This window comes from Entelurus aequoreus, linkage group LG14 (assembly GCF_033978785.1).
Source record: "Entelurus aequoreus isolate RoL-2023_Sb linkage group LG14, RoL_Eaeq_v1.1, whole genome shotgun sequence".
NCBI classification, from domain to species: Eukaryota; Metazoa; Chordata; class Actinopteri; order Syngnathiformes; family Syngnathidae; genus Entelurus; species Entelurus aequoreus.
Window position 1 is genome coordinate 12,052,902 of NC_084744.1, and position 24,208 is coordinate 12,077,109.

A 24,208-nucleotide genomic window follows, 5' to 3' on the forward strand; every position below is an offset into this window, starting at 1 on the left:
TAGTATCGACTAAATACGCTCCTGTACTTGGTATCATTACAGTGGATGTCAGGTGTAGATCCACCAATGGCGTTTGTTTACATTGCGGACCGGTACTTTTCAAAGGCGGTATAGTACCGAATATGATATATTAGTATTGCGGTACTATACTAATAGCGGTATACCGTACAACCCTAATCCGTTCTGAATGCAATTGTCACCCCAGGAATCGGAATTGGGGCGGATCGAATCGTTTGGTGTCCAAAGATTTACACCCCTAATAAAAAAGTGTATTAAAAACACTATGGAGTTATAGTTAATCCTTAATTTTGAGGCAGCAGGTGTGGACAAACAGCTCATTAGTATTGAAGCTACAGAGTACAGACACAAGGCATTTTTAAACAAATTATTTTAGACAACATACTTACTTTTCACTACTAAAGGACCCGACCGAAGAAACGAGTCAAAAAGATGAGCTTTTTATTTATTTTTTTTACCATTGTGGTGGTTGGGCTCCCCTCCCTTTGTGAAAGTGGTACAGTCCCGTTAGTTGGTTACTTAGCTCGGGAGTCCTCCTTCACTCAAGTCTACCGACAAAGAGGAGGGAAAATATGCCAACTAACTGCTCCTGACCGTCAAAGCGGGTTTAAATAATGAACTTTTATCGCCTGGCTCTTCTAGTGGCAGCTTTTGGTAAGTGTGGTCGTCGGTTTTTGTTGTTCTTATTCACTGAAATGACTTCGCCCGTGCTGCATCGCAACAGGTTGAAGTAACCGTTTGTTAACCTCTTCACTACCAAACGATGATTGTCTTTAAAACTTTGCTTTTTACCTCACTCTTTCCATATCAAAGTTTCTATGACCCATATGTAATGCATACTTTAGCATCATAACGAGTCCCACATAGTTTAAGAGTTGCTTGTGACGTAAGCGCCTATAATGACGTCATTCTGTTTTAAACTACAGCAAAATAATATAATAAAAAATAATAATAAATCACATATGCAGTTAAATACTATGCAAAGAAATGCTGATAGGTGTGGCACAAATTAAGTAACTAAATAATAACCATACAATAGCATAATAATAGAATATAAAATAAAACACTATTGGATTGTCGTAAAAATACCACAAAATAATGTATAAAGTACACATAAATAAATACATTGTGTGGATGTAAAAAAAAAAAGGAATATAAAATAGTAAGCATATTAACAATATTTCAATATAAAAATGTTATCTAGTGTAGTAAAAAACGTTAACTTTCTTATTAGAATGTGTCAAACACGTAAACATTAAAATTAACTATAAATAAATACAAATAATAAACAAATCTGAAAATAATGTTATAATGAAATATTGATTGCATTTAGATTGGCGTGGATTGCACAGAGCTACATTGTGTGTGATAGCTCGGTTGGTAGAGCGGCCGTACCAGCAACTTGAGGGTTCCAGGTTCGATCCCAGCTTCTGCCATCCTAGTCACTGCTGTTGTGTCCTTGGGCAAGACACTTTACCCACCTGCTCCCAGTGCCACCCACATTGGTTTAAATGTAACTTAGATATTGGGTTTCACTATGTAAAGCGCTTTGAGTCACTAGAGAAAAGCGCTATATAAATATAATTCACTTCACTTCACTTCACTTTAAAAATAAAAAAAAAAGTAATCATTTTTTTATACAACGACAATAGAACACAAGACCCAGAGGCGACCTCTGGATTGCCACATCAATAAAAACATCATTTATGTGGTCTGCCACATTATTTTATGTAGCCTGTGAAAGGCTGGAAATAATAAAGCACTTTCTGGCTAAATGTCTTTGTTCTGCATGCAGTTGTATAGGTTTTACACTTTAATATAACTGATCATGCAACAAGACGTTCCAAGCATTTTTGGTTCTCAAAAATAAATACATAAATATCTGCATGTCTCCTTGACTTACTATTTCAACACAAGTTATCCATCGATCTATTTGTAAGGCATAATAACCAAAGAGGGTTGCCTTTGCAAATATTGATATATATTCACATTACAGGCGCCCCTCTGAGGGCAACCATAATTGCTATGTGGCCCACAATAAAAACAAGTTTGTCACCCCTGCAATAGAACTATCCATTACTTGACATAGTAATGTGCACATTTGCCATGAATAAAACAGAAATAAGTGCAATATAGTGCACATGTTGTTGATGCACTTTGCATCTTTAAAACAAAAAATGGACCACAAAACGCCTTTTCTTTAAATGGACCCGCCATGTTATTGAAATGTAAAAAGGAGTCGAGTCTTACTAACTTTTTGTTGAAGGAGTGAGTCAATATTTAGGAATGCTCAACGTAGTAAACGCAGGAAATGTTGACTGCCGGGAAGAGGAAAAGACTGACAGGAAACATGTTGCTTGTACTCTTTCCCTTTTTTTTTGCCATGGAACACATCTGGCCGATTAAATTATAATATTGACTGTAATGCAGGGATATACAAACCAACAGAAATATAAACAGTATATTTAAAGACAATACTAGCTTTGTATTATAAGCATAATATTAGTCATTAGTAGCAACATTTCTACTCTTTGTTGTTACATTATTTTCATTTCTGCTGTGTTTTTTATTGATCAATATTGTTGATCGAAATTAGCTATAGGCTGCAAATATTGTTTATAAAACAAGCTAAAAGTTATATTTTGAAAATTATACAACAACCTGAATGTCAGCTTTTACAAAGCACCTTTTTGTTCTTTTTTGTTGAATTTGTTTCATTGTACTTTCAGAACATGCCGAGGTCCAATAAAAAAATGCTGTGGGATGCAAATAGCCCTTAAGGCCGCACCATGGACTGCCCTACTATATTATAATAGGTTCACACCTGGTGTAAACAATACTTGAAGTGTCTCTTTGAAATGACGGCTGCTCACACTTGATTGTAATCGTGAGGATATAACAGTTAAAATCTTGCGCCGTCAACTGGTCTGTTCTCCCTCAGCTGGGGCCTGGATACGGCTTCCTATTGGTCGGAAGTGGGGGAGCTCCTCCCTCCTTTCTGGTCTTCAAGTGGGACAGGAGAAGTGGTGGGCTGGGGGCGGGGGGGGGGGGGGCTTATTAACAATGGGGCGGCCCATAACAAATGAAACAAAGGGGAAACTTGGAGGGATTTACTGTTCCCAAAATCCTCACATATCCTGTCCTTAGATACCGAATGAGACACTTATGGTGGACGTATATCAAGACAGTCTTTTTTTGTCGATAAATACTCCTCATTTGTTGTTGTTTCCTGCCTTTGAGTTGTGTTTACAGAAACTTCCTGCCCCACCTTAATTCAACTAAGTAGATGTACAGCAGAAAGCACCCACACAAGTGTCTGCCACTGCTTTATCCCCCCTTGTGATGACTACCCCCTGCCTCCCACGCATACGCACTGGAATTTAACCCTCCTGACCCCGGAACCCTCCCCGCTAAAATACACACAAAACTCCTGCACGTTATCTACGTGCCAGAAGTTTGTTTCTCGGTGCAAAAGGCTCAGTTTAATTTAACAGCATAGAATGTTGTTGTTTACATTTAAATTACAACCAGTGCCATTGTTCCCTATAGAGGTTCTCAAACTTTTTTCACCAAGTACCACCTCAGAAAAAATATTGCTCTCCAAGTCATCATCATCATCATCGCCGGTCACTCGAACGAGTATGACGATCCTCCTGGTAGGGGTGTATCCCTCCATGGAGGATGTCTGTGCGTGACTTCGTTGTACATGGGGAGACTGGAACTGCTCTCCAAGTACCACGATAATGACCAGCATTAAAATACAGTAGCGTAGTAGGCATAGGTTTTATTTAACAAGTATTTTTATTATTGTTGGCCACTGTAACATTACACAGTTTGAACAGTAACACCGTGTTTGAATATTTAATTAAGTGATTCTTTGGCGTACTACTAGATCAACTTTTCAATGCCGCATGATACATTTTATGTGGTGCAAAGTTGTTGAACTTTTTCACAAGCTTCTCGGATTCAGCTTTAGCTATCTTATTTTGCATAGATGACGAACCATTTTCTTTTCTAATTTTGAGATTGCTAGTTTGGTTTGCTGTGACATTTATTCTAGAATGGTTTCAGTGTTCCTTGGAAGCGTTTCCTTGGAGGCATCATTTATACCATTACATTTAGCTTTGTGTATGTTTTCGAACTCGGTTTCTGATTCAAGGCCAGCAAAACAGTTCTGCGAGGTTATCTGGAAATATCCAGCTACTTCAGAGTTTTTCTATGTCAAGTTTTGGAGCAGGCTTTTTTCTTTGTGGCCAGTAGAAACACAATCTTATTGTCGCACAAGTCATGTCATGGTCTTATATGTCGGGAGTGTTTAGTGGGAACTGTCTACAACATTTACCATTATTGATGGTAGGCCGGGGCCGATAACAAATTTTGCTCGACGATACATTGACCAACAAATTATTACCGATAAACGATATTATTGCCATTATTTTTGGAGACCAAATTAACCAGTGATGTAATGATAATACATAATAATAATGCATGTAATGTCATGATCCGTTGCCCGGGTCATGTCTTGATTTATGTTTAGTAGCTTTTTTCCGCTGTTAAAGTCTTGTTTGATTGATTGATTGAGACTTTTATTAGTAGGTTGCACAGTGAAGTACATATTCCGTACAATTGACCACTAAATGGTAAAACCCGAATAAGTTTTTCAACTTGTTTAAGTCGGGGTCCACTTAAATTGATTCATGATACAGATATATACTATCATATATACTATCATCATAATACAGTCATCACACAAGATAATCACATTGAATTATTTACATTATTTACAATCAGGGGTGTGGAGGGGGCGGGGGTATGGACATCCAGTAGTGGACATAGAGAGAGAGAGAGAGAGAGAGAGAGAGAGAGAGATCAGAAGGCATAAGAAAAAGAAAAAGTATCTGCATTTGATTGTTTACATTTGATTATTAGCAATCCGTTCTCTACCCTCTTTCCTTTTTCGTTTACGCTTGGTTGCCTTAGACACTAATTGTTTGCACCTCCTCTTTGTTTATTTATTAGCGTCCTCCCATGTTTCTGCCCCGAATCACTCCCCTTTATATTCTGCTGTCTCCAAGCCTTTAGATGCTGGGTCAATGCTCGCTTTACACGACATTTACGTTTTCTTGTTTTTGCTCTGCTTGACTGTTTTTTTTTTTCATCTAAGACTTTCACGCTATTCGCCCCTGGAGACATTTTGGTTTACTTGGCTCCAGGCTATACTTGTTTCTGAGTTTTTGTATTTTTTTGCCCTGCCTGGAAGAAATAAAATAGATTCTTACCTGCACGCTGCTCCTGCCGCTTTCCTGTCTGTCCTTCTGCATCCGTGAGGACACAACCGTCGCAGCAATGCAACCCGAACGTAACATGTACTGTATATCCTTTCAAATGCATCAAACTTGGATTTCTCGTATATTTTAAAATTGTAATTGAAATGTCAACTTTTAAAATCTCCAAGTTAATTAGAATACAAATAACAATAAAATATACTTTGTCAGCAACTTAAATAAAAATCACAACCAAAAGCAATAATCATGTTAAGAAGGGGGTTGTAGGTCCTCAAATGTAATCCACCAAAACAAATAATATGGCTAAATAAAGTATTGACAAACAAAGTTCAGTGTTTCCCATAAACTGCCAAGATACCTGTGGCGGTGGGGGCGTGGCTATGGGCGTGGTCACCATGACATCATCGAGTAATTTGCATAATTTACTACAATCATATGATTTTCTCTAAAAAGGCTCAAAAAATGTATACTTACTAATTAATAATAACAGTTTTGTTTTAAATGTCCATCCATCCATCCATCCATTTTACAATATAATTACAACACTTTATGTACATATTTACATACAGATTTGAACAAGAAGTTATTCACTGAAATATATTTATTAATTGTGGTTCTTACAAAAAATATATCTTATAAAATATAAAAGCTAAAATGTCTCTTAAAGCTCTGCCCCTTTAATTAGTGCATACTAAATAATTTAACTTTAGCCTACTACTACAACCATATTATTTACCAGCAACATAAAGTGAAACAGAGGCAGAGGTGTCCTGCCACAGTCAGTAACAAATAAACAGAAAACAGTAGTGGTCAAATACAAATAAGGCAACAAGAGAAGTATCCTACACTTCTCTTTTGTAAAGTAAATCTGAACAGCCTATATGGGCATCTACATCAACTATATGATTTGCCTGAGAAGCTGGACAGGAATATAAAAAAAAAAAAAAAAAGTTTTTTTTAATTTTAATTTTTAATTTTTTAAAATTTGTGGCGGACGTAATTCTTTCGTGGCGGGCCGCCACAAATAAATGAATGTGTGGGAAACACTGAAGTTGAACCTCAATATTGAACATGTAGGCAGCGGTACAGTTGTACATTACTTTACTGACAATCAAGTTAGGACCTTTTTAAACAAAAGTGCAGAGTAACAATATAAACACTACAGTATAAGCAGATGTAATAACAGGTCATATGCAAAAAAAAACTTAAGTCTGGCAAATTCCGAGTGAGAAAACCCCAACGTGACATTACAACATGACAAATGTCTGCCAAACATCCATCCATTTTCTACCGCTTGTCCCTTTCGGGGTCACAGGGGGTTTGCAGTATTTTTTTAAATGCTAGTTTTCAACAGTATTGAATGGCAGCATGTACAGTATTTGGCGATGTATTTAACCACACTTTCGTTCGTAATGCACAACACCCTGATAGGACACCAATTTGTACTGACTGAAAAACATCAACAATCATTAAAGAATCTGTAAAGTATTAGTCCACATTATATGTTTTGTTTGGACACTGCTAGCCAGACAACGTATGTACTGTAGTTGTAATAACACGCATGACTCGATGGATAGTTTTTCGTCTGGTCCAGCTGGCAGGGGAAGATTTTTCCCTGATGATTTAGGGTAAGCAATTCATTTATTTCGCAATAGCTTGGCTCCAAGTTCCACATAGAGTCATCACTTTCACCGCACTTTCTCAGCTTCCGTCTGCGCCAACGTCTCACCCTTTCTTTGTGCTCGCTTATATAAGCAGCAGTTCATCCTCAGTCTATTATTCAGCTTCAAGTTCAAAACTATAAAGTTGTGAATCCTCTTTTGTCCAAAAATAGTCGTCTTCGTTGCCTGTTACCGAGTCTGCCGTGATTAGAAAACACACTCGTGTTTGTTTCCGGAAGTAGGAACACACATTTGTTGCCAGAAGTTGGACGTGCGCTGCTATGGAAACAGAAATCAATGTGCAGAGGAATTGGTTCCGGCAATGATTAAAATGACCAAAATACGGTAAATATTGTGCATATTACATATTGTTATGAACGTGTCAGTTACTACATTATATATAGACTTGCAGTCTGTATATAAAACGTTGATGGAGGGTTTTGAAGTTGTTTTAGAGGGCCTTGAAGGCTACTACGATGACTTCCATTAGCCGCATCTTTTAAACGTTTTTTATCATCTTTAAACCCCCCCACACACACAAAAAAGACGTGTGTTCATGTCTATCATAATGATTGTGAACGAAAATTCCCCAAAAAGTCCAGTTCCCAAGAGAATTCACCCTCTTATTTTCATTCTATGGCGCGGGGTGTACCCCGCCTACCGCCCGAATGCAGCTGAGAAAGGCTCCAGCACCCCCCGTGACCCCAAAACGGACAAGCGGTAGAAAATGGATGGATGGATGGCGCAAACGCGTGCAGCTGCTGAAACCAATTAAAAGCGTGAATGATCTTGAAGCATAGTCGTAGCCCAGAAGAGCTTTGTAACCAGAAACATGTTTTGAAAAGGTTTATTATAATTTTATTATATAGGTTTAGGTTTATCAAAAATATATTTGAGAACCAGATTGAATCGAGAATCGATTCTGAATCAAATCATCACCCCAAAAATCTAAATTGAATCGAATCGGTATGTGCCCAAAGATATCTTATTCAGCTTCAATTTCAAAACTATAAGGTTGTGAATCCTCTTTTGTCCAAAAATAGTCGTCTTCGTTGCCTGTTACCAAGTCTGCCATGATGAAAAAACACACTCGGGTTTGTTCCCGTCAGTAGGAACACCTGTTTGTTGCCAGAATTTGAATCGAATCGGTAGGTGTCCAAAGATTCCCACCTCTAGTATTTACCTTGTCGAGTGGACTTCTAACCTGTTTCTCTGTCAAACACCCCATCAGCAGCTGTCCCATACGTTCCTTGATAAATGTCTGCCATTTAGACATTATTTTAACATCCTTGGCTGGCGTTAGACTTAGGCCATGCCTACATTAAACCGGATAACTCCTTAAACGAAGAATTATTTTGCCTAAACCCCGTGTCAGCCACACTAACTCAGTGGTTCTCAAATGGGGGTACGCATACCCCTGGGGGTACTTGAAGGTATGCCAAGGGGTACGTGAGAATTTTTTAAAATATTCTAAAAATAGCAACAATTCAAAAATCCTTTATACATATATTTATTGAATAATACTTCAACAAAATATGAATGTAAGTTCATAAACTGAACATCAAATCAAGTAGGCTATTCCATTCATTACCATAAACCCAGAGTTTCCCCCATGCCATGATGGTTTGACCCTCACTAAAATGTCTGTCAAAAAGAACTGTGAAAAGAAATGCAACAATGCAATATTCAATGTTGACAGTTAGATTTTTTTTGGACATGTTCCATAAATATTGATGTTAAAGATTAATTTTTCTGTGAAGAAATGTTTAGAATTAAGTTCATGAATCCAGATGGATCTCTATTACAATCCCCAAAGAGGGCACTTTAAGTTGATGATTACTTCTATGTGTAGAAATCTTTATTTATAATTGAATCACTTGTTTTTTTTCAACAAGTTTTTAGTTATTTGTATATCTTTTTTTCCAAATAGTTCAAGAAAGATCACTACAAATGAGCAATATTTTGCACTGTTATACAATTTAATAAATCAGAAACTGATGACATAGTGCTATATTTTACTTCTTTATCTTTTTTTTCAACCAAAAATGCTTTGCTCTGATTAGGGGGTACTTGAATTAAAAAAATGTTCACAGGGGGTACATCACTGAAAAAAGGTTGACAACCACTGCACTAACCCATTGTTTAAGGTTCCCCTCCTTGGATATTTTTTTACACGGGTAACTGCGCCGTGTATTTCTTGAATCTCCGGCTCTTAGCTCTGTGTGGACTCATCGATCGTTTATAAGCAAAGTTCGGCGACGAAGTGACGTCAGAATGAACGCGTCCCACACCGGAAGTGACGTCAGAAAGAACATGCCAAAGCCAGCTTCATAAAAACCGGTTTCCACTCGGAGGTAATCACTACCATGAATCGATTTACGTGGACCCAGACTTAAACAAGTTGAAAAACGTATTCGGGTGTTACCATTTAGTGGTCAATTGTACGGAATATGTACTGAACTGTGCAATCTACTAATAAAAGTTTCAATCAATCAATCAACACTAGAAAGATGGAGGCGAGTCCTCCAGACATGCCCGTGTTACTCCTTCTTCTACATGGACAGGCGCTTGTAGAAATCACATATGAATACCTTAGGCCAGGGGTCGGCAACCCAAAATGTTGAAAGAGCCATATTGGACCAAAAATACAAAAACAAATCTATCTGGAGCCGAAAAAATTAAAAGCCATATTACATGTGTCATGAGATATAAATGTAATTAAGAGGACTTAAAGGAAACTAAATGACCTCAAATATAGCTACAAATGAGGCATAATGCTGCAATATATACATATCGCTAGCCTAAATAGCATGTTAGCATCGATTAGCTTGCAGTCATGCAGTGACCAAATATGTCTGATTAGCACTCCACACAAGTCAATAACATCAACAAAACTCACCTTTGTACACTCATGCACAACGTTAAAAGTGTGGTGGACAAAATGAGACAGAAAAAAAAGTGGCATAAAACACGTCCTAGAAAGTCGGAGAAAGTTATACATGTAAACAAACTATACGGTGAGTTCAAGGACCGCCAAAATAAGTAGGACAAAACGGCGCTCGCCAAATACTCGAATCAGTGAAGCATGTTTAATATAAACAGTGTGGTTTATAACAATTAGGGAGGTTTGTGTCATGTTTGTCCTCCTACAGAAACCATGCTAAAACAAAAAAATAGATTTTTTTCCCCTCATCTTTTTCCATTCTTCATACATTTTTGAAAAATCTCCAGAGAGCCACTAGGGCGGTGCTAAAGAGCCGCATGCGGCTCTAGAGCCGCGGGTTGCCGACCCCCGCCTTAGGAGAAGGAAACGCGTGATTGCTGCTATTTGAGATACAACACATCTGAGACGGCAACATAGCAATGTTGAGAGACTGTTTTGGATGAGGCCTGGAAGAACGGCAGCCTGGTGGGATATGTTTTTCAACGACTTAGTTGTGCCAGAGGAACGGCAAGAGAACTTTCGGATGTCCAGGTCAGCTGTGATTCTACTTAGCGAAAAAACTTCGTCCATTTGTTGAAGGGGAGACAACGAGAATGCGGGCCCCCCTGGATGTGGTAAAAAAGGTAGCTTGTGCTTTGTATTACCTGGCCGACGAGGGAAGACTATGGAAAACAGCGAATACATTCGGACTGGCAAAGCAGACTGTATCAGTTATTGTCCGCCATGTATGTCTCAACGTCTAGTTTTGTACTCCATACTCTATACAACCGCCAATTTCAGCCTCCAAGCACAGGCTGGATTGCTAGAATGGCCAATGAAGGTGAAGGTAGAAGAGTGAGGAGTGTCCTGACCAGATATCTAGATCCCTAGATTGATTGTTGTAAAATGTTCTTTATCACATTGTTCATTTTCACACGTCCATTAAAGATATGATTCATGTATGATGGCTCAGGTGTGATTCACTACAATAGTCTTAACAGCTGCTGATGATGAGGCAAGCAAGGTTTACTGTTAAAAGAAATGTGGCAATAGGCTACATTGAAATACTTCACACCAGACTGCTGGGTAAAGATACACTTCCAGGTCAGAGGTGACTATGACGTAATATATATTCGTGTCTGCCATTTTCCGCGCATGCGTACTCGGTGGTGTTGCGCCGGCGGACGGAGAGGGGAGGGGGTCTTAAACGATGGCATTGTGTGTGTGTATGTGTGTGTGTATGTGTGTGTGGACAGGGATAAGACTAGGTTATATCCTGTATAACAGTGGTCCCCAACCTTTTTGTAACTGCGGGGGGTTATTTTTATTATATTTTTTTATTTTTGTCATTAAAAAAATCCAATCATGTGTGCTTACGGACTGTATGCCTGCAGACTGTATTGATCTATATAGATATATAATGTAGGAACCAGAAATATTAATAACAGAATGATTTAATTTAAAAAAAAACAAAAAAAACACAGTGGTTGGGGACCACTGCTGTATAGTGTAGAACAGTGTTTTTCAACCGTGAAATACAGTCTGGTGTTCCCTGGGAGGTTATGTAATTTCACCTAATTGGGTTAAAAATATTTTTTTGCACACAAGTAATTATAATCCGTAAATAATGTGCCGTTGTTGAGTGTCTGTACTGTCTATAGCTCGGCAGAGTAACCGTGTAATACTCTTCCATATCAGTAGGTGGCAGCAGGTAGCTAATTGCTTTGTAGATGTCGGGAACACGTCGTGTCGTGATCACACTATGCAGATGACTGCGGGAAGCAGCGTGCAGGTATATAAGGTATCTTATGCTTAAACCAAAAATAAAGCGAGTGCTGCTAAGAAAAGGCATTGAACCTTAGGCTTGGCTATGCAAAACGAAACTAAAACTGAACTGGCTGCACAGTAAACAAAACACAAAATGCTGGACGACAGCAAAGACTTACAGTGTGTGGAGCAGAGACGGCGTCCACAAAGTACACCCATACATGACATGACAATCAACAATGTCCCCACAAAGAAGGAAAGGGTCTGCACAATGTAAATAGTCTGGATTGGGAAAACAAAGCAGGTGTGGAGAATAGCGCTCGAGGATGACATGAAACTGCAACAGGAAAATACCAACAAAACAGGAAAAAACACCAAAATAGGAGCGCAAGACAAGGACTAAAACACTACACACAGGAAAACACCAAAAAAAGTCTAAATAAGTCACGGCGTGATGTGACAGGTCGTGACAGAACACCTACTTTGAGACAAGAGCTACAGGTATAGTGATGCATGCTTGGTTATGGTTTGAATTCATATCCAACAATTGCGAGAACGACTTTTTATTGTCACTATCGGCTACTGAGTTTCGTCTTTTAATGATTTCTGCTGGTGGTGTGCCTCCTTTTCAATGAAAAAAATGTGACTTGGCTCAAAAAAAGATTGAAAAACACTGCTGTAGAAGCAGCCTTATTCTGCTTCAGTACGGTTTAGACCAGGGGTCACCAACGCGGTGCCCGCGGGCACCAGGTAGCCCGTAAGGACTAGATGAGTAGCCCGCTGGCCTGTTCTAAAAATAGCTCAAATAGCAGCACTTACCAGTGAGCTGCCTCTATTTTTTTTAATTTTATTTATTTACCAGCAAGCTGGTCTCGCTTTGCTCGACATTTTTAATTCTAAGAGAGACAAAACTCAAATAGAATTTGAAAATCCAAGAAAATATTTTAAAGACTTTGTCATGTCTGTGTTCATGTTTTTGTTTGGCCATGTGCTGTTTTGTTTTTTGGACACTTCATCAGTTCCTTGTCACGTTAGTTTCGCCATGTTTGCTTCAGTTCGTTTGCATCTGGGGAGAGCAAACCACGCCAAAGACCTAGTCGTGTCAGTATGTCGCCAGCACGAACAACAGAAACAGAAAAGCCTATATAGTGACATGATAAGTGAAAACAGGTGCGTGACTAACTGTGAACAGGTGCATGACATGACTGTGAAAACGTGAGACAGGTGTGTGTGAGTCCAAACGTGGAACAGGTGAAACTAATGGTTGCTATGGTGACAAACAAAACCAGGAAGTGAAACAAGGAACTAAGGAAGTGTCCAAAAAACAAAACAGCACATGGCCAAACAAAAACATGAACACAGACATGACAGACTTGGTCTTCACTTGTTTAAATAAATTCATTAATTTTTTTACTTTGCTTCTTATACATTTCAGAAAGACAATTTTAGAGAAAAAATACAACCTTAAAAATGATTTTAGGATTTTTAAACACATACACCTTTTTACCTTTTAAACTCCTTCTTCTTCTTTCCTGACAATTTAAATCAATGTATTTTTTTTTTATTGTAAACAATAATAAATACATTTTAATTTAATTCTTCATTTTAGCTTCTGTTTTTTCAACAAAGAATATTTGTGAAATATTTCTTCAAACTTATTATGATTAAAATTTAAAAAAATTATTCTGGCAAATCTAGAAAATCTGTAAAATCAAATTTAAATGTTATTTCAAAGTCTTTTGAATTTCTTTAAAAATTTTGTTCTGGAAAATCTAGAAGAAATAAGGATTTGTCTTTGTTAGAAATATAGCTTGGTCCAATTTGTTATATATTCTAACAAAGTGTAGATTAGATTTTAACCTATTTAAAACATGTCATCAAAATTCTAAAATTAATCTTAATCAGGAAAAATTGCTAATGATGTTCCGTAAATTATTTTTTTTAATTTTTTCAAAAAGATTCGAATTAGCTAGTTTTTCTCTTCTTTTTTTCGGTTGAATTTTGAATTTTAAAGAGTCGAAATTGAAGATAAACTATGTTTCAAAATTTAATTGTCATTTTTTTCGTGTTTTCTCCTCTTTTAAACCGTTCAATTAAGTGTAAATATCATTAATTATTAATAATAACATAGAGTTAAAGGTAAATTGAGCAAATTGGCTATTTCTGGCAATTTATTTAAGTGTGTATCAAACTGGTAGCCCTTCGCATTAATCAGTACCCAAGAAGTAGCTCTTGGTTTCAAAAAGGTTGGTGACCCCTGGTTTAGACTATAGCAGTGATATGCTTTGCCATTGCTTCGCCAACAACACGCTCAATCATGTTTTTGATGATTTCTTTTTTCAATTCAGTGAATATCATCCACTTTTTCTTCTCAGCGCTTTCCTTCACTCTCGCTTTCTTTTTTCCCATGGTTGGAAAAACAAAGTTATGTCCCCCTCTAGCTATAGCTAGCGAGTAAGAGCGGATGTTTGTGTGTCCTACGGGGTTCACTGTGACATTTGCTACGCTAACTAATGGTGGGGATGTTTGAAACTCATATTTTTTTAGTTGAGAAACAGTTCTTATTTCAAAACACTTTTAAGTTGGGGCACTCTTAAGTTGAGGTACATTTGCTAAGAAGTTATCCATGTTTAAAGACAAAATGACCTGCATTATTAGGTGTATTATTATTCGTCAGAGGTATTAACATTTCTAAGTTTTCTGTTTACATTACACAACCAGCAGAATTCCTATTCCTTGTGTCTTTCAGCCTGTACGTGTGATGGCGTGCACGTCACGGTGCGTGAGAACCAGCAGTACGCCATGCTCTTCCAGTCAGTGGTCCTCCCGTGTCAGTACCAGACAGCCTCCACCCATACCCCGGTGGTGCAGTGGTGGTACAAGTCCTACTGCAGGGACCGCACCCGAGAGTCCTTCGGCCTGCCAGAGAGCGTCCACGCCCCGCAGCTGGGCGCCAGTTCCCAACTGGAATGCCCGGACAGCGCCCGCACCGTCCGCGCGGTCGCTTCGGCCCAAGGAGCCTCCCTGACACTGTCGGAGCACTACAAGAACCGAGACATCGCCATCATAAATAGTAAGGCATCCATTCATTCCCATGAAGAAGAACTGGTTGCTGTTCTCAAACTGATGGATGGATACATTCCCTTTTGTATTTATGTCACCAAAAGCTTTAATGCCACCTTTTGTCACTTCTATTCACCCCTGGAGCCTTATCAAGAGAAAACACATGTCCTCTAATTGCTTCTATGACAGTATATCTTCTCACAGGGAACAATACAATACACATAGGCTTGTAGCTGTAATGATTTACTATCAACTGAAAATGAGTCAACCAGTGACATGCGGTGGTAACCTTCACACCAGATGAGGCGTTGATGCCTTTGGAGTTGTTTTTTTTAACTTAAATGTATAAAAATGTATATTAATACAGGTTGCTCATTAAGGTGGCAACCATATGATTTGCCTGAGCGGCTAGGAGTCACAGAGAGTAACAAGCGGTAGAAAATGGATTAGAAAGGACAGATTTTTATTATTATTATTTATAAAACTTTATTTATTTATTTTTTAAACTTGGGGCTTCCCGCGGGTCGGATTTTGGACGCTGGCGGGCCGGATACGCCATAGTTTGGGGACTCCTGTTGTAGATTGTCACTGAAGGCATCAAAACTATTAATGAACTCATGTGCAATTATGTACTTAACAAAAAAGGTGAAATAACTGAGAACATGTTTTATATTCTAGTTTCTTCAAAATAGCCACCCTTTGCTCTGATTACTGTTTTGCACACTCTTGACATTCTCTCAATGAGCTTCACGAGGTAGTCACCTGAAAGGGTTTTCACTTCACAGGTGTCATAGTTTTGATGCCTTCAGTGACAATCTACAATGTATATAATGAAAATAAAGAAAACGCATTGAAATGAGAAGGTGTGTCCAAACTTTTGGCCTGTACTGTATATATATATATATATATATATATATATATATATATATATATATATATATATATATATATATATATATATATATGTGTATATATATATGCTGGCTATAACTCTGCATTACGTGTGTGTATATATATATATATATATATATATATATATATATATATATATATATATATATATATATATATATATATATATATATATATATATATATATATATATACATATATATATAAATATATAGTAATTAACTTTCTTAAAAACATTGCTATCAAATACTTCTTGGTCTCAATCATTTGCTTTGATAAAATTAATACAAACATTTTTTCTCACCATACTGTATTTGTATCTGAAGCTGCACTATCATTCCGCCGTGAAAACATACTTTGTATGTGATAATTCATTGACGACAACCTTCTTCTTTTTATACGTATACTTTACTGAGGGAACACCATAACAAACCGGCCACTGCCGTTCACATAACAGACTAAACACCTGAGCCCGCGCATAGAGCAATGCATGCTGGGAATTACCGTAAATACACTAAAAGAGTGTACCATAATAATGCGCAATGCAAAAACAGAACATTTTGTCATGTCTGTTCATGTTTTTGTTTTGGCCATTTGTTTGCTTCCTTTTTTTGTAGTTTATTAGTGTTAAAAAAATAAATCATGTATTTAAATTCACGCCTTGCCCGCGCCAATTTTCCTTTGCCTTCCGGAGAAGCAAACCCCAAGAATCAAGTCTTGACAGTAGGACGCCCGCAGAAGAGTTTCTCCGCAAAAAAATTGGACAATTTTGACGAGGCAGCGTGGGAGGTCCTCCGCGCGATGGAGGAAGAGACGCTGCGTTATTCCTCCGGTAAGCGCAGAGACCTGATGTGGGGGCCAGATGGAAATCTGGTGCCATTGAGCTCCAGTTGGTCCGAGGACGGCGCTGCGTCACCGCAGTCCCGGAAGCGCCGCTCCAGACCAAGGACATCAGGGAAGGCGAGCGGACAGCATGCGGCGCTCCCGCAGGCTCCTCCCACTACGGGCGGAAGCAGGTTGCTGCCAGCTCCGCAGCTTCAAAATGACATCACAGACCAGGATTTTTTTTTTCTGAACTCTTTTTCTTTTGATCATCCGCCTCCAACCAAAGACTCTAAAAACATGATAAGACATTACCAGGACATGTTTTTAGAAATCAGATCCTGTCAATCCAAGCCACCCAAATTCCATGCCCTGCCCCCCAGGACTCAAGCCACGCCCAAGTCACACTTTTTTTTTTCACCCACAAGATCCCAGGTACAAGAAGAAAGACTTTTTGGACAGTTTGGAGGGGAAGATTCTGCCCCCCTCCTGACCTCCCTCCACCCACCCCAAAAGACGGTTCCAGACCGCGGGGAGCGCGTCTGGGATCCGCTCCTTGAGGGGGGGGCTAGGGCTAGGAACTGTTCAGGTGGGGTGGTTCAGCATCGCCCTGCCAAGCCACAGCCACCAGCACGGCCGCCACCACCAGTCTTTCGACCTGCCAAGCCACAGCCTCCAGCTAGGCCACCTCCACCTGCTCCACGCCCAGCTCCACGTCAAGCTCCACCACGCCAAGCGCCACCAGTACCTGCTCCACGCCAGGCACCTGTCGCAGGTCCACGCCAAGTTCCGCTACCTGCTTCACGACGCCAAGTGCCGCCAGTCGCAGCTTCACGACGCCAAGTGCCGCCAGTCGCAGCTTCACGACGCCAAGTGCCTCCAGTCGCAGCTCCACGATGCCAAGTGCCGCCAGTCGCAGCTCCACGACGCCAAGTGCCGCCAGTTGCAGCTCCACGACGCCAAGTGCCGCCAGTCGCAGCTCCACGCCAAGACCAAGCACCCCCAAGCCAAGACCAAGTCCAAGCACCGCCACACCAAGTCCAAGACCAACCACGCCAAGTCCAAGACCAACCACGCCAAGTCCAAGACCAACCACGCCAAGTCCAAGTCCAACCACGCCAAGTCCAAGTCCAACCACGCCAAGTCCAAATCCAAGACCAACCACGCCAAGTCCAAGACCAAGACCAACCACGCCAAGTCCAAGACCAAGACCAACCACGCCAAGTCCAAGTCCAAGACCAACCACGCCAAGTCCAAGACCAAGACCAACCACGCCAAGTCCAAGATCAAGACCAACTACGCCAAGTCCAAGACCAAGACCAACCATGCCAAGACCAAGACCAAGTCCAAGACCAACCTTGCCAAGACCAGGACCCAGACCCTCACCAAGACCCAGACCCTCGCCAAGACCAAGACCCTCCAAGCAGCCAAGACCCTCCAAGCGGCCAAGACCAAGCTTCGCCGCCTGAAGTGCCACGCCAAGCTTCGCCACCTGCGTCATCTGCGGCTTCCACGCCTGCAATGACGACGACGTGCCTGCCTCCTCGTCTGCCACGGTTGTGGCCACTACCTGGTCGTCCGCCACGCCAAGTGCGCCCACCTCTTCGTCCGCCACGCATGTGGCCCTTCCCGGGTCGCCCACCTCGCCTGTGGCGGCGGCGTTCCACTCGCCGCCGCCATATGACTATGCCTCGGTGGATTCGGGGCCTGGCGACCCACCGCCATGTCCCCCTCCCGCCCTCCCATGACTCTTGATCCTGTTTTTTGGACATCTGGGATCTGTCCGTAAGGGGGGGTTCTGTCATGTCTGTTCATGTTTTTGTTTTGGTCATGTGTCATGTCTGCTCATGTTTTTGTTTTGGCCATTTGTTTGCTTCCTTTTTTTGTAGTTTATTAGTGTTAAAAAAATAAATCATGTATTTAAATTCACGCCTTGCCCGCGCCAATTTTCCTTTGCCTTCCGGAGAAGCAAACCCCAAGAATCAAGTCTTGACACATTTACAATCTCCCACTTTTTCTTTTTAGTTTTTATTTAACACAAAAAATCACAGTCTATTATTAATGTCCATAAGTATGAAAATGTAAGAACATGGTGATCAACAAAAAACTTATACAAAAAAAAACTGTCCACAAAAGAATAGTCTCTATTCCAGTTTCCACTCTCCAACACAGAGTGCCTTTAGGAGCTGAAGTGCGGATGCACCTCGTTTTGTCAAACAGTCAGCTAGCTGCTCTCCAGTAGGTGCCCAGAGAATCTGTTGAATTCTTTTACACTGAAGAAGTTCTTTGATGCCACTTATTTCAAGGCAGAGCCTTTTCTCTGTCACTGACTTAGTAGACTTGATGGCGACTGCAAGGGAGTGGTTATCAGTGACACACACTATTGGTAAGACATGTTGTGATACATTCCCTGTGGTAAGTTCTGCATGAAGGTCAGATAAAGAAATGGCACTGTCAACAGCATCGGCAAGGGCAAGAGTTTCTCCAGCAAGAGTGCTCCGTACGACTCTTCTGATCTTTTTTGACTGCCAATACACAGGGGAGAATCTTCCTTCCTCACCCATCAGCAGAATGAGATGTCCCCCTTGAGTGCCTCCATCTGTAAGGTTTCCCAGCGAGGCGTCGCAGAACACTACTAGCTTTAGAGAACTGTCTTTTCCCAGGTTCTGAAACTTCAGTGTCACATGTTCTGATTTCAATTTTCTCACCACCTTGTTTGTGTCATGTAAAGTCTGCACAGTAGCATGTTTTATGTTAGCTGCAAGGACACATGTATCAAACATAATATCCGGTCTACTTTGTCTGGCAACCCACAGAAGTTGACCTATTTTTGATCTCAGGTCATCAATTTCACTTTCAGTCAAAAGAGCATCCCGTCTCATGGCTCTGGAGATGTCTATGTGAATTGGCTGGAGATTCTGTATGTAATTGTCTTGATGCATACATGTTACTCCATTTGCAGTGACATACTCCATGCCTACATAGCGAAAGCTGTCATGTTCTTCTCTGCCCACTTGAAAGGCAGATTGCAGGTGAGGGATTATAGTTGTTGTGAAAATCTGTGAACCACCCCAGATGAAATCATCAACATGACAAGCAAGCACCCCAGACACATTACAATCTTTATCCAACCAATAAAATATAGCAGGGTCAATTTGTGACATCTTTCCTCCAGTTTGCAACATTGTTTCTTTAACCCTATTGTACCAGTACAGTGATGCATCATTTAGTCCATAAACACATTTGTTTAGCTTCCATAGAGTTCCCTCACTCTTGGCTTCAGGTGGTGGACTAACATAGATATCTCGGGATAACTCATTTCCTTGAAGGAATGCTGACTTAATGTCCATAGAGTGGGGTGTCCATCGGTTTTGACATATCACAGACATGAGTAGTCTAAGAGACTCTGAGGCACATGTTGGCGAGTCTTTTAGGAGATCTTTTGTGTTTAGCTCTTCAAATCCTCTCGCCACTAGCCTTGCTTTTGGAACTATGCCGTCTGGTGTGTCTTTGAGTGTACACACCCATCTTGTGGAAAGGCATTTTTGTCCCATGTTTTTTACTTCATCAAACACACCGTGTTTCTCCCAGTTACTGATTTCAGTAAGTTTAGCTGATTCAAATGACACATCCTTTGTAACAAGTACATCCTCGTGATCAGATGGCTGTTCCACCCTGTCCAATGACTGAATCTGCAGTGTGTCAACCTGTGAAAGGTCAGCTGACCTTGTTGTGCCAGTGAGGTTAACTGGCTCAATGTACTCCAGATTGTACCAGTTCTTGTGTTTTCCAGTTGCCTTTCCCGCTCGACCTAGCACTTTTGCTGTGTGTGAAATTCCAGTGTCTCTTTCCACATACTTAATGAATTGTCCTGCCTTTAGATTCATACTACGGTCTGTTCTTATGATAGAAGGTTGTCTGTCAGATGGATCATTATCGTGCTCATTGCTGTCTCTGTCATTATTAGAGCTCCCTGCCGCATTCTCTGTGTTAGGCACACTGTCTCCATCACTAGATACAGTATTGGGTAGATCTTCAACATGTTCAATGCCACATTCTGCTGCATTAAGTTCTGTCTGGCTTTCTTGGCTGTCACGAGACGTGTCAGTGTAGTGATCTGTGGCCTTGCGCAGTCTACAGCGATGCACCCGGACATAGGAGCCTCCATGTCTAACAAATATTACCACCCCGTCTCGTCCAATTACCACCCCAGGGCCTTTCCATTCATTGCAGTCCATTCTTTTGTAGTACACTTTATCTCCAGTTTCGTAGTATTCATCTGTGCTGCGAAGCTGTGTGCGCAGAGCTCTCCTGATTCTCGCAGAGCACTCTGCCTCAGTAAACGCTGTCCTTGCTTCATGTAATGCTGAAATGTGCTGTCCTACCCATTTACTCATGGTAGTGCCCTCCAGGGCAGGTGGTTTATCAACCAGCACAGAAGGTAGGTTCGGGTTTTGTCCAAACACCAGCTGGTATGGACTAAATCCATGCACATTGTTCATTGTATTCTTTGCCATCAAGGCCCAATCTACGGCTGTTTTCCAGTCACAAACACTGCTTTTCTTCACTTTTAACAGGATCTCTGTAAGGGTCTGGTTATGTCTTTCCATCAATCCATTACTCAATGGACTGTAGGCAGCAGTGGTTTTCACTTCAATATTAAAGTTCTCAGCCATGTCCCTCATTTCCTCGTTATTGAATGTTCATGTTCAGCCTTATTTGGGCAGTCCTTAGCCCAGTGAAATGTACTCTGGCAAATAGCGCACTTAGATCTTCTGCCAAACCTATCCAGTGGGTTTGAGCCAGTCAATGGCGCCCTCTTTTGGTCGGGTTGGGAACGAAATTTCCTTCCGTCTCTTTTCCTTTGATCCACATAAAAAGCAACATCTTCGCGCATGTGAATTCCCCCGCTGCATGTGGGCGGCTGCACATTGTCTCCAAAAATCCTTTTTAAAGCTGACTTCATGCTTGCAAATGTAAGTGTTGAACAAGCTGTAAGCGCAAGCTGTTTATCTTTAACATCGAGACTGGCTGTATCCAACAACTTGAATGCCAAAACAGCGTCGGGAAGAACCATGTCAAATTTGCGCATTTTGTTGTACCTCTGCTCGAACTGAACGATGTAATCCACCATGGAAACTTCGTTTTCTCTCCGAATCTTGTCAAAGTCCGTGTATGCATCATAAGCTCTGTCCTTTTCTTCTTTTAAGAATACATTATCCAATGCCTTTACAAGGGTCTTCATCCCGTCATCTTTGTTCAAATCATCCGCAGGTATTTCCAAAGCTGTATCTCTAGCTCTCACCCTCAGTGAGAGAGCAACAGCTAATGCTTGTTTCTCCTTATCCTGATCGGTAACACGTATCCACATTTCAACCTCATTTTTCCAGCTCTCATATGACTTCTTTTCTTCAAACGCAGGAGGGACTCTGTAGTTAGCGTTGTTAGCCATCCTCTGCTACCATTGATAATTCATTGACGACAACCTTCTTCTTTTTATACGTATACTTTACTGAGGGAACACCATAACAAACCGGCCACTGCCGTTCACATAACAGACTAAACACCGGAGCCCGCGCATAGAGCAATGCATGCTGGGAATTACCGTAAATACACTAAAAGAGTGTACCATAACAATGCGCAATGCAAAAACAGAACATTTACAGTATGATCGTCTCCGTTTTGTCTTAAAGTCCTGTTTTAAAAAAAAAGTATTTGATCTAGGATATACACAGTATAATTATCCACATTGGGAGACACATTCATTCATTTAATTCCATTTCATTCGTTTTTGCCTTTGACAAAAAACACAAATGCTGGCTTTCTGTATTACAAATGCCATGTTTGTTATAGATAAAGTTGTTTAAAGAAAAAACCAGCAGGCTTCAGCTGTTTAAACATTGTAGAGACAGGCGTCTGCTAACATGATCGGCCTCACTTTTCCCAATTTTGCGAGTCAAAATACTGCTTAGCAGTGTTTGTAATAACGCCGTTACTCACACTGTTAGTCACACCGTTTTTTTTACTAGTAACAGGTAATCTAATTAATTATTTTTATGTACGTTACATCACTGTGTTACTGATATGTTTGTTGTAACGTGGCACACTATTGTGGGCAAAGAGTTGAGCTTGAGCCAGAGTCACGTTTAAGGTCCTGGTTACATTCAGCCAACGGGTGCAAAGGGCGCCTCTGGGTCATCTCCAGTCGGCTTGCTGGCGATTGAAAGCTAGGAGGTTACTGGTTGGATGTTCCACGGGCAGCGTAACCGCCTCATTGTTGTGGGACGGGATTCTTGGAGCTGTTGGGTTTGGTCTCTCAAAGTCCGGTTCGTGACCTGCTGGCCCCATGTGATGCCTTCAATTCTCCAGAGGGCCCTGGTAGGGCTGGGCGATATGGCCTTATGTTAATGTCTCGATATTTTTAGGCCATGTCACGATACACAATATACTGTATATCTCGATATTTTGCCTTAGCCTTGAATAAACACTTGATGCATATAATCACACCAATATGATGATTCTATGTGTCTACAATAAAACATTCTTGTGACATACTGCATTAATATATGCTAATTTTAAACTTTCATGCAGAGAGGGAAATCACAACTAAGTCAATTTACCAAAACTGTATTAATTAAACAGTTATTAGGCAGTGGCACAAACATTCATGTCGTTTCAAAACAGAAAGTGCAAGATTGTCAGAGACATTTTAAAACAAGCTATGAGTGCACTTTTGTGCATGATGTCACTAAGATGACATATCAAAACAGCACTAAATTAAAGTGCACTTTTTGTTCAGAACGCCACTACAATAGTTTAAAACAAATAAAGTGCACTTTTGTGCATGATCTCACACAAGATTTTTCAAAAACTGTAAAATAAAAATTAGCTGCATAATAGGAAATCAAATCGTGTTTGTCCTTCGCTATGTGGTAGGTTCCTGTGGATGTTATCTCCTGTTTTTGACAATTTTTTTCATACAGTGTTGATCTGGAAATGGAAGACGCCAGGCTCAATTGGGTCAGTGCTGGTTTCTTCTGCATTTTGTTGGGTGTGGCACCGGCTGGAGATGTTGACATGCAGAGTTTCAAGCACTCTTCACTCTCTAGCGGGTCACTTTTCAAATGATGCCACAAATTAGTAGTGCTGCTACTTTTTGTAGCAACGCTTCTGCCGCATACTTGACATATTACGCTTGTCTGTTCAACATCTTCCCGCTTGAAGCCAAACCACCGCCAGACGATGGACCCCGTGCTGTTTTTCTTGGGAATTAATTCTTCCTCCATTTGTTACCAGATTCGCACCTTCTCTCTCTGATATTACCACTCGCAGCGCTCCGCTTGCACCACCTGCCACTGCTAACTTTACCATGTCGCAACCTCTCTGCTCGGCGAGGGCATATGACTGTTATGATCCGCTGCCCGGATCATATTTCTGTTTACGTTTTCTAGTCACTTGTGTTTTTCTGTTAGTCTTGATCTCTTTCTAGTTCCTGTTTGGTTCTGAGTTTGGTTACCATAGTTACTGATTACTTTCACCTGCCGCGGGTATTCCCGACGCGCACCTGTTTTTCATTACTGTCATTATATAAGCCTGCCTTTCCATTCAGTCTGTCTTGCATCGTTATTTGTTTTCACACAACAGTTGACGACTTCTGTTCCTGCTCTGGTAACCTTCTAGCTCCCACGCTAAAGGCTCTGTATGTTTAGTGTTTACCTTCTAGCTCCCACGCTAGCTCTTTTTGTTTCTACCTTAAA

General features: G+C 40.6%; 1 protein-coding gene across 4 annotated transcripts in view; it reads left to right on the top strand.

Moving 5' to 3' along the window:
* The first annotated feature begins 540 nt into the window (after positions 1-540).
* The window catches only part of LOC133664368 (immunoglobulin-like domain-containing receptor 2), a 48,898-nt gene continuing 25,230 nt past the window's right edge, over positions 541-24,208 (top strand). For all 4 annotated transcript variants that reach the window (XM_062068922.1, XM_062068924.1, XM_062068926.1 and 1 more), the window contains exons 1-2: positions 541-672; positions 14,404-14,727. In XM_062068922.1, coding sequence (XP_061924906.1) covers positions 633-672; positions 14,404-14,727 — 364 coding nt within the window. In that variant the 5' untranslated portion in view covers positions 541-632. The remainder of the gene's footprint in view (positions 673-14,403; positions 14,728-24,208) is intronic.